The sequence below is a fragment of the Scleropages formosus genome, chromosome 3 (assembly GCF_900964775.1).
Source record: "Scleropages formosus chromosome 3, fSclFor1.1, whole genome shotgun sequence".
In the NCBI taxonomy this organism is placed as follows: domain Eukaryota; kingdom Metazoa; phylum Chordata; class Actinopteri; order Osteoglossiformes; family Osteoglossidae; genus Scleropages; species Scleropages formosus.
In genome coordinates this window covers 22,467,234-22,477,399 of record NC_041808.1, presented here as the reverse complement: position 1 = coordinate 22,477,399, position 10,166 = coordinate 22,467,234, and the positions used below count along the sequence as shown (strand labels likewise).

General features: G+C 47.7%; 1 protein-coding gene across 2 annotated transcripts; it reads right to left on the bottom strand.

Annotated features, from left to right (window-relative positions):
• Positions 1-471: 471 nt before the first annotated feature.
• map6d1 (MAP6 domain containing 1) lies at positions 472-9,263 on the bottom strand. Of its 2 annotated transcripts, XM_029250047.1 has the most exons (3): positions 8,696-9,260; positions 6,234-6,459; positions 472-1,286 (listed from the first exon to the last, which is right to left on the bottom strand). In XM_029250047.1, exons 1-3 carry the CDS (start codon positions 9,115-9,117, stop codon positions 1,209-1,211), a joined length of 726 nt encoding a protein of 241 aa, XP_029105880.1. In that variant the 5' UTR covers positions 9,118-9,260; the 3' UTR covers positions 472-1,208. The 2 variants fall into 2 exon arrangements, with proteins under 2 accessions (XP_029105880.1, XP_029105881.1); XM_029250048.1 differs by lacking the exon at positions 472-1,286 and having other exon boundaries at positions 6,291-6,459; positions 8,515-9,263.
• Between the last annotated feature and the right edge of the window lie 903 nt (positions 9,264-10,166).

Genomic DNA, 10,166 nt, shown 5'->3' with positions numbered 1-10,166 from the left:
ATCCGCAGTCAAGTATGATAGCCTACCAAACCTCACTCTGTTTACAAGCGTAGATGAGGTTATCAGGATAATCGTGCCTTGCGTGCTGCTTTCACTTTAAATTAAAAAGTCCCCCTTTTCCAGCCGGATTTATGGAGATTAGTGGCTGACCCATTAATAAAGCAGCTTTTCAGAATACTGAAGTCAGAGGGCAGGATGTTCCTCCAGTAGGACAGCACATGTACACCAGCATTTTTGAAACTTTTTTTTTATGTAAGTATTAGATGAGGAAAGAATAATCTGGATATTCTACTTTGTTGCTCAATAGTGTATAGCAGTACAAATGTGTGTAAAGAAGGCAGACACTAAGACTTTGAGACTTTTTATTTTAAATTATGGATTTAGAAACATACCTCAAACAGAAAACTATACAATATTTACATTTTCAGTTTTATTTTCGTTTATTAAAGGTAGGTAGGTCCAGTTTGTTCTGTCCTGAAATAAAAAACTAGTAGACAGAAGGGCTAACTTGCTGTCAGTGTTAAAACTGATTTGTGCATACGCTTAGTAACTCGACTTACTTTAAAAACTATATAACGGTGGTACTGGGGTGCAGTCAGTAGTGTTGCTGTCTCACAGCACCAAACAAACGTGTGTTTGATTCCCCTGCTCAGTCTGTGTGGAGTTGTTCATTGGAGAGCATGTTCTTCCCACATCTGTGTGGGTTTCCAGTTTCCTTCCATAGTCCAAAGACATATGCTAAATTGCCCTTGATGGGTGAGCGAGTGTGGCAATGCTGTGATTTGACTGGCATCCCATCCAGTCAGTCTTGCATTCAAAGCATATGGGATAGGCTCTGGTTCACTGAGACCCTGCTTAGGACAAGCTGTTATTGAAATGGGATGGACTGTACCAAACATGTCTTATTCCAAGTAATATTTTGTGCATTTTTTCACAAATACACACAGAAAACTTACAGGGCAGCCACTATGTTAATATATTAGAAACTGGAAAAATAATCTGGCTTTAAATTAATTTAAAACATGCACATTTGTTCCCTCCATTTTAAATGGAAAACCCTTTTCCCCAGCTATTCGCACAACTTTTTAGTGTACGACACTGCTGTTTCAGCTGTAATGGAATCATTTGAAACGTTTTCCTTTGCATAGTTGTCTTGAAGGGACTGAAAATAAAAACATAGTTTCCTTGTTTTTGCCACGAGGACTCAATCATATGTTGAAGATTCTGGAACCACTTTGAAAGATGGCAGAGGAATTAGGTGACAGCTTGGTTTTAACTACCTGTTCCTAAAAAAAATGAGAGAAAGGCATTATTTTAACCAACTCTTCCACCACATCTTTTGCAATTTTCCTGTGTGTTAAATAATAGCTGGTGTGAAGTATAGGGGTGAAATTTAGTCTTTATGGAATTTTTTTTTCTTTATTCAGCTCTTTCATCATGAAATCGCGAGTAGTAGTTTGCGTGGGTGGCCAAGCATGCTTCCCTCAAAATCACATAGAGATACAAAAGCACTCCTCCATGCGATGAGACTTACTGGCTGGTGGGAGTAAGGAGCACTGTAGCAAAAGAGAAAGGGTCTCTGTGACATGAACATGAGAACTCTGGGAGCAGGACACAGAGTTACATTAGTGGATTCTATAAACTTAGTTTGGGCACTAAGTTTGTGTCCTGAACCACTATGACTTCTAATCCCCATATATTGTTTTCAAAATAGTTGTTTCAGGAGAAAAAATGCAAAAATGTAGCACTAGAACAATGTTGTTTCCTGCTCCCAAGCCCAGTGTGTATGAATGAATAAATCAGACTGTAAATTAGTATAACTGTAAAACTGCTGGTCTGGCCAAATTTCAGCACCTGCACTGCAGGGACAGCGCACTCACTTTAAATCTGTTCTTTTGACTTGCTCAAAGGGCTGATTTTCAGAAAGTGTGCTATGCAATGATACTGCTTAAATTCTGGCTTCACTTAGCTGCATCCAAGAATTGGATTGGAATTTCACTTACTTCACAAGATAAATTCTATTCCATTCCATTTTCTTGACTGCTTGTCCAGCTAGGGTTACAGTGGCAATAGGGAGAAGGGGGTAGCCCAGACATCTTGTCCCACGCAATTTCCTCCAGCTCAGCCCTGGGTCCCCAGCCGCTCCCAGGCCAACTGGGAGATATAGTCTCTCCAGCGGGTCCCGGGCCAACTTCGGGGCCTCATTCCAGTTGGCTGTGCCTGGTATACCTCCAAAGGGAGGCACCCAGGGGGCACCCTTACCAGATGCCCGAACCACCTCAACTGGCTCCTCTCAATGCGGAAGAGTAGCGGCTCTACTCTGAGCTCCTAGATGTCCGAATTCCTCACCCTATCACAGAGAGTGAGTCCCACCACCCTGCGGAGAAAACTCATTTCAGCTGCTTGTATCCGCGATCCTATTCTTTCGGTCGTTACCCAGAGTTCATGATCATAGGTGAGGATAGAGACATAGATTGACCGATGAATCGAGAGCTTTGCCTTATGGCTCAGCTCCCTCTTCACAACTACAGTCTGGTACAGCGATCGCATTACTGCTGCCACTGCTCCCAGCCTGCAGCTGATCCCACGCTCCCTTCTCCCCTCACTCGTGAACAAGACCCCAAGATACTTAAACTCCTCCACCTAGGGGCAAATTCTCTCCCCTTAGCTGAAGGGGGCATGCCATCCTTTTCTGTGAGAGAACCACGGACTCAGACTTAGAGGTGCTGATCCTCATACCAACATTCACACTCGGCTGCAAACCGTTCCAGTGCGTGCTGGAGGCATGCATGTGATGGTGCCAAAAGGACAACATCATCTGCAAAAAGCAGATACATCACCTTCCGGCCCCCACATAGAATGTCCTCCTGACCTTGGCTGCACCTTGATATCCTGTCCATGAAAACCACAAACAGGAGTGGAGACAAAGCACAACCTTGGTGGAGTCCAACACCCACATTGAACGGGCTTGACTTAATGCCGAGTATGCGGACACAACTCTCGCTCCGTGTGTACAGAGTCCGAATGACCCGCAGTAGTGGCCCTGGCACCCCATACTCCCTAAGCACCTCCCACAGAATTTCCCTGGGAACACGGTCGTAAGCCTTCTCCAGGTCCACAAAACATATACACTGGATTGCAAACTCGCATGCCCCCTCAATTATCTGTGAAATGGTGAAAAGCTAGTCCACTGTCCCATGGCCAGGACAGAATCCGCACTGTTCCTCTTCAATCTGAGGTTAAACTATCAGCTGGAGCCTCCTTTCCAGTACCCTGGTATAGACTTTCCCAGGAAGGCTGAGAGGTGTGATACCCCGATAGTTGGCACACACTCTCCAGTCCCCTTTCTTAAAGGTAGGGACCACCACCCCAGTTTGCCAATCCAAAGGCACTGTCTGCAAGGTCCATGCAATATTGCAGAGGCGTATCAGCCATGACAGCCCCACAACATCCAGGGCCTTAAGCAGTTCCAGGCGAATCTCATCCACCCCCGGTGCTTTGCCGCTGTGAAGCTTTCCAACTACCTCAGTGACTTCAACCAGGGAAATGGACTCTGATACCCTGGAAGCCCCTGGCCCTGACCCCCATATCTCTAGGGTTTAGGAGTTCCTCAAAGTTCTCCTTCCACCTCCCAACAATGTCCTCATCTGAGGTCAGAGTTTCTCCACCTTTGCTGAGCACAGCTTGAATGAAGCTCCTCCTCCAACCCCTCTTGAGCTGCTGGATGGTTCTCCAGAAAGTCATTTTCCATAGTCTCTCCAAATTCCTCCCATGCTCCAGATTTTGCTTCTGCAACCACAGCGGCTGCCACCTTTTTTGCCTGCTGGTACCTATCTGCTGAGTCAGGAGTCCTCAGAGCCAACCAGGCCCTAAAGGCCTCCTTCTTCAGCTTGATGGCTTCCCTCATTACCGGTGTCCACCAGCGGGTTCTTGGGTTGCCGCCGTGACTAGCACCCACAAGCTTTTGGCCACAGTTGCGCCTGGCTGCTTCCACAACGGAGGTTTTGAACAGGGTCCATTCAGACTCCATGTGTGTAAATAAAATGTAAATGTAATGTAATGTCCCTTACCTCCTCCGGGACCTGAGAGAAGTTCTCACGGAGGTAGGAGTTAAAATCATTCCGGACAGGGTCCTCTGACAGTCGTTCCCAGCACACCCTCACTATACGCTTGGGTCTACTAAGTCCATCCATCAGTTCTCCTTGCCACCTGATCCAGCTCACCATCAGATGGGGATCGGTTGACAGCTCAACGCCTCTCTTCATCCGAGTATCCAGGACATGTGGCCTCGAGTCAGGTGAAACGACTACCAAGTCAATCATTAACCTTTGGCCCAAGGAGCTCTGGTACCAAGTACACTTATAAGCATCCTTGTGTTCGAACATGGTGTTTGTTATGGACAAACCATGACTAGCACAGAAGTCCAATAACATTTCATCATTTGGGTTTAGGTCGGGCAAGCCGTTCTTCCCAATCACCCCCCACCAGATTTACCAGTCATTGCCAACGTGAGCGTTGAAGTCCCCCAGCAGGACTACGGGGTCTGTAGGTGGGGCCCTGTCCAGAACCCCACCCACTCTCTCCAAGAAAGTTGGACACTCTGAACTGCTGTTTGGTGCATAAGCACACACAACAGTCAAAGTTTTCCTCTCTGCAACCTTAAGTCGCATTGAGGCGACCCTCTCGTCCACTGGAATAAACTCCAACTGCATGGCAGCCAGCCGGGGGCTTGTGAGTATCTCCACACCTGCCCGGCGCCTCTCACCCTGTGCAACTCCTGAGTAGAAGAGAGACCACCCCCTACCGAGAAGTTTGGTTCCAGAGCCAACACTGTGAGTGGAGGTGAACCCAGCTATATCTAGCTGGTATCTCTCAACTTCCTGCACTAGTTCCGGCTCCTTTCCCCAAAGTGAGGTGACATTCCGCGTGCCAAGAGCCAGTTTCTGCTGTGAGGGTCTGCAACGCCATGCGCCACCCTGCCCCCTCCTGCTGCCTGACAGGCATTGCACTCAAACCCTATATTGGACGTTGCGGGTGGTGGGCCCACATGGCCCCCCCACGTTGCATTTTTGGGCTGAGCTTGTCCAGGTTACGTGGGCTGCCCGGCCACCAGGCACTTGCCCAGGAACACTACCCCCAGGCTTGGCTCCAGGGGCAGGTCCCAGTGACCCTATTCCAGGCAGGGTACGCGTTGCACTTTTAATCTCTTTCATGGGGATTTTTGGATCGTGTTAATCTGGATCTTCACTCCAGACCTGTTCGCCTTGGGAGACCCTATCAGGACCATACTGCTCCCGACGATACAGCTCTGGAAATCACTAGATCACGCAAGCCCTTCCACCACGACAAAGCCCCGATCCAGAAAAGGTCACAAGATAAAGACATGTAAAATAACACTGTCTACATCTGACAACACAGCTGTTCATGCTTCTGTCCTTACTAATACGGGCCTTGTGGGCTACCACTGCCTATATATGTGCTACTCTTAAGGCCCGAGGCAAAGCAGCAGCACACGGGAACAGGATGCACCAGTACCTCCTGACATTCTAGCTCATCGTCTTTAAATTATAAGCAAAATGGAGACTGATACTATACTTTACACAACCTTGTCCATATTGAGTTATGACTGTGATCAGGATGCAGTTTTGAATGAAATTTGGCCCTAATGCATCCTCTAATCTAGAATACCTTGCACAAATGCCTTTTGTAAGTTTAAAAAAAGCAAAGAGACGTTCAGCCCCTTTCTAAGCTTCGAACCTTCTGCCACTGTTTGCAGCACCATGCCCACTTTCCTGCAGCTGCTTGGAATTATGATTCTCTGTATGGCATTTGTTGAAGTCAAGCGCAGCAGACGCACTATACCTTGTATGACTTGGATACTGAGTGATGCTGTAATGTACAACACTGATTTTTATTCTATAATCTACGCCTACGGAGAGAGACTTGCATGGTTCTCAACGCGCAAGTTCCCAAGGTGACCTCTGTCTAGCTTCTCTGCTCTTACTCAAATCACCTCACTGTGCAACAATACTGCAGCCAACACATCTGCTCTTGAAATACTTCTGACAGATGTTTGTTCTTCAGCATCTAGAAGGAACCAGGTATCAATAAATTTGACATTAAGAATCAAAGAACAGCACTGACAGAATAACATGTGGCCCCAAGAATCAGGTAAATGGAGATTCTTAGTGTTGTGAAAGACCTTTATGGGGAGAATCCAGTATAGTGCTCACCTCTCCTCTGGCCCCATGTCTGAGCTGTGGCCTCTCAGGTAGGCGGTGTCGCTGGCCTCCAGTTGGGTCTACCTGCAGTATCTCCATCTGTTTGAAGGTGTCTCCGCTGAAGGCAGCCTGGTAACTGGTCTCAGGTCGGAACTCAGTCATGGTGGAGCTCATGTTTACGGGTTCTTTCTGAGCCAGCTTTGGGGGTCTCGCTCCCATCCAGGGCCGATGCTCTTGCCTGTGAGCCAGAGTGGAGTGAAAATAAATGAAAATAAGGAAAAGCGTGGCACATGTACACACAATATCATGTACAACACTGCTTGAAAGTATGTGAAGTACTTGTGTCTCTTAGTTTTACCACAAAATGGTTATTTAAAGAGAACTAGTCTTTGTCATCAGACATAATAGGTGTCTAATGACAAATTCAATATGTTGCTTTAGAGGAAATCATGTGTAGCAGAAAAATGGTAAAAGTGCAGATGCAAAAAAAGTGAAAGTTAAACCAAGTAGGTAAGTAGTCAGGTGTGTAAATCGTAATCATTTATTCATTTTATCAGTTTATTTTAAGATTTTATAACTTTATTGTAATGTTTTATACAGCAATAATGAGCATCCCTATAGGGTTCACATACTTTCAGGCAGCGCTGTAGTAATTAATAAAAGGGAAGTGCGTTTTATATGTTGTGACAAGTATCATTAACTCTAAGTAAATGTGTCCATTTTAATGGCATTTCATGATATTTTAGCACATATTGGTGTCAGTCTTGGGGCTCAAGAACACCAGCATGTTTACTATTGAAAATAATGGTATTTACATCTTTGAGTTACAAGAATTAACCTTACAAAGTGGCTTTCAGTAATGTATTACCTTCACTAGAAGGTGAATTATTGTATTTTATGGTTTCAAAGGTATTGTTTTTACTGATACTGTTTAGAAGATATTTTTAAAACCTAAAAGTCACAAATTTAAATGTTCCCCATTTAAAAAGCTATTTTATTGAGGCAATTCAGATTTAGTACATTCTCTCACAGGTAAAACAGCAGATTTAGATCCCCTATGAGTTAAACCTGGAAAGTTGGCATGTGCCAGGCTCTGTTAATTTGGTCAGAAAATGTCCGTCCATTCAACTGTTTTCTGAAAAAAACTTGTCCAAATCAGAGCGCAAGTGGTCTTGAGCCAGTTGCAGGAAGCTCAGGGCACCAGCTGGGCTACAAATGCACACAATCACTCACATACACACAGTAAAGGCAACTATACAATTAGAGGTTCCCCTGCAATGTGCCTTTGGATGAGGAGAAAAGCCATACAGACAGACAGGATATTCTAACCCATCACTCAGGAACTGTAAGACACATGTTTGTCAAATCAAGAAGGAAAAATCTCAGCATGGTCAAAAGTGTTACGATATGTTTTGAAGTCAAATAAGGAAACTCTTTCCACGTCTATATTGTGCCATAGCCGTTATCAGCGAGATGAGTCCAGTCCTGGCACCATGGCACAGTAGCGCTTGCTCTTTGGATGCATGGTGGTGTAGTGGTTAAAGCCACTGCCTCTGAACTTGGAGGGTGCTGTAATACGCTTGATCAAGGTACTTACCCTAGAATTGCTCCAGTAAAAAAAATTACCCAGCTAAATCATTCTATGAAGCTTAACATTGTAATTCACTTTAGAGAAAAACATCAACTAAATGAACAAAAATAATGTAACATTTGTCACGGAGTGAAAAGTTTCCACAGTTATTTGTCTGAGAAATATTTCTTAAACAAAATGGCATTTTTACAGCCCCTTACAGCATCTCTGAGCTGGGGGATGGAGGCACAGGAATTTGTTTGGGCAGACAGGCCCATTATTGAAAGGATGGTGAGCAATGATTTGGCACGAAACTAGGGGTGCGATGACGTCCACCCGGGCGAGACGCCTGTGGGGAAATGTCACTGGAATTCAGCATGGAGAGGGCCAGGCAAGTGCTGGGGACTGAGGTACCCCTGGGGAACGGCTTCATTTTTCCCCACTTCTGCAGGAGAAATCACATGTCATCAGTGGACTCAATGAACTCCTTAGAGTCTCACACACATCTGATTTAATGACAGGGTTTAATAGGGTTTAACCTGATTTAATAACGTGGTTCGAGAGACTGTAGTTTTTGACTGCCTGTGCTCTTCCTCATTTCCCCACGAAAAGAATGTGACAGCCCACACACAAATTCCCAAAGCAGATGCTTTATAATATAATCTGGAACTTAAGTTTTAACTGACGCAGCACACAGTTCACACACTTGCGCCACCGTATTACCTGTCTAGATAATGACATGTGCCGTGCGGGTGCGTGGGTGTCCAAGTGTGTAGACGTCATCCAGGTGTGTTGATGTCCAAGTGTGTAGGTGTTCAGGTGTGTGGACCTCGAGGTGAGTAGGTGTCCAGTTGAGTTGTGCCCATCGCAGCTCCTCCCTCCCTGCCTCCCCTCTCCCTCGTACCCGTAGGCGTTTGTGCTGCGCGCTCCCGTGCCTCCCGGCTCCTGGGCCGAGTCCCCTGGATACTGCGGACCCTCCGGCAGACGCTCGTGCCTCCTGCCCTCGCCGATCCAGGGGAAGGTCTCCTTCCTGGGAACAGGCCAGGGCTGAAAGTCCTCTTTGTAGCGGGTCACGCAGTGGAAAGGGCCCCCGGGGGGGCGGCACTCGTCGCGGGCTTCGAACACGGCGTCTCTCCCGGCCCGCGACGTCCTCTGGTCGGCAGCGGGAGCGCGCCCGCTCCTCGGGGCTCTGTGCTCCGGCTCCGGCTCCGGCTCGCTGATGGCCGAGTAGCTCTGGGTGCTGAGCGGCACCGAGAGGTCGGACCTGTCCAACTGGCTCCAGAAGCGCGCCAGGCAGCACACCCTGCTGATGCACGGCCACGCCATGGTCGCGCAGCACTGCCGGACGATCAGGACAGGAGGGGAAGGCGCGCGGGCAGCGGAAGAGCCTCCCAGGCGTCACGCGCAGAAAGAGCAACGCGAGCCCACGAGCGGCACCGCGCACCGCCGATCGGATGTGTCTCCGCGCTCGCGCGTCGTGATGGCAGCGCTCGCGCTCTTCCCACGTGGTGCGCAGCAGGGCTCCCTCGCTGCGGAGAGACGCGTCACCGTTCGTGCAGCGTCGGACACAAAGACACTAACAGGGAAATAGTCCAAGTACGCGGGCTTCAGGTGTTTTTCTGAACATGTGCTCGTTCTCCCCGTGATCGGTGTCCCAAATGTCCGCGAAAAGCGCTCAGGACCGCCTTGATTCAACTCTCCATCGCAGTGTTTGTAGCTCGAGTCGGGTGTCCAATAGCAGTGACTGCTGATCAATAACAGTAAGAAAAACAATAGTGGCAGGTGCCTTGAACTTGATCTACAATGACATTCTGAGCAATGGTTTGAGCTCGGGGGGTGCGGTGGTGCAGCGGGTTTGGCCGGGTCCTACGCTCGGGTGGGTCTGGGGTTCGAGTCCTGCTTGGGGTGCCTTGCGATGGCCTGGTGTCCTCTCCTTGGTGTGTCCCCTGGGGTAAGCTCTGGCTCACTGCGACCCCACTTGGTGCAAGCAGTTTCAGAGAATATTTTGATTTTCTGTCCACCCACCGATCAGAGCCCAGACAGCACCAGCACTCTCCACTGCACCACTCCACTCCATACTGTATAAACAAATACAAATGAATGCAATGTTTCTTACCGTAGTTATAACCAATGTGGAGGCATGGTGGCACAGCGGGTACAGTTGGTGTCTTACAGGGCCTGGGCTGTTCTCTGAATCCCACTTGCACTGTGTGGAGTTTTCATGGTCTCTCCGTGTCAGAAGTGGGCCCCATTCTATAGTTCAAAGTCATGCCTTTCATATGAAATGACACTTAACTGCCCGTAGAGAGAGAGAGTGTGAGTGTGTGTGTGTGTGTGTGTGAGTGAGGGGGGGGGGGGGGGCTACCCTGCAATAG

Bases quoted from the DNA above. Each gene is read 5' to 3' on its own strand.
- map6d1 (XM_029250047.1), bottom strand. From the start codon at position 9,117: ATGGCGTGGCCGTGCATCAGCAGGGTGTGCTGCCTGGCGCGCTTCTGG. The intron at 6,460-8,695 runs GTACGAGGGAGA...TCTGGCTCACAG, and splicing joins CGCAGCACAAACGCCTACGG to GCAAGAGCATCGGCCCTGGA. The intron at 1,287-6,233 runs GTGAGCACTATA...CATTTTTTTTAG, and splicing joins GACATGGGGCCAGAGGAGAG to GAACAGGTAGTTAAAACCAA.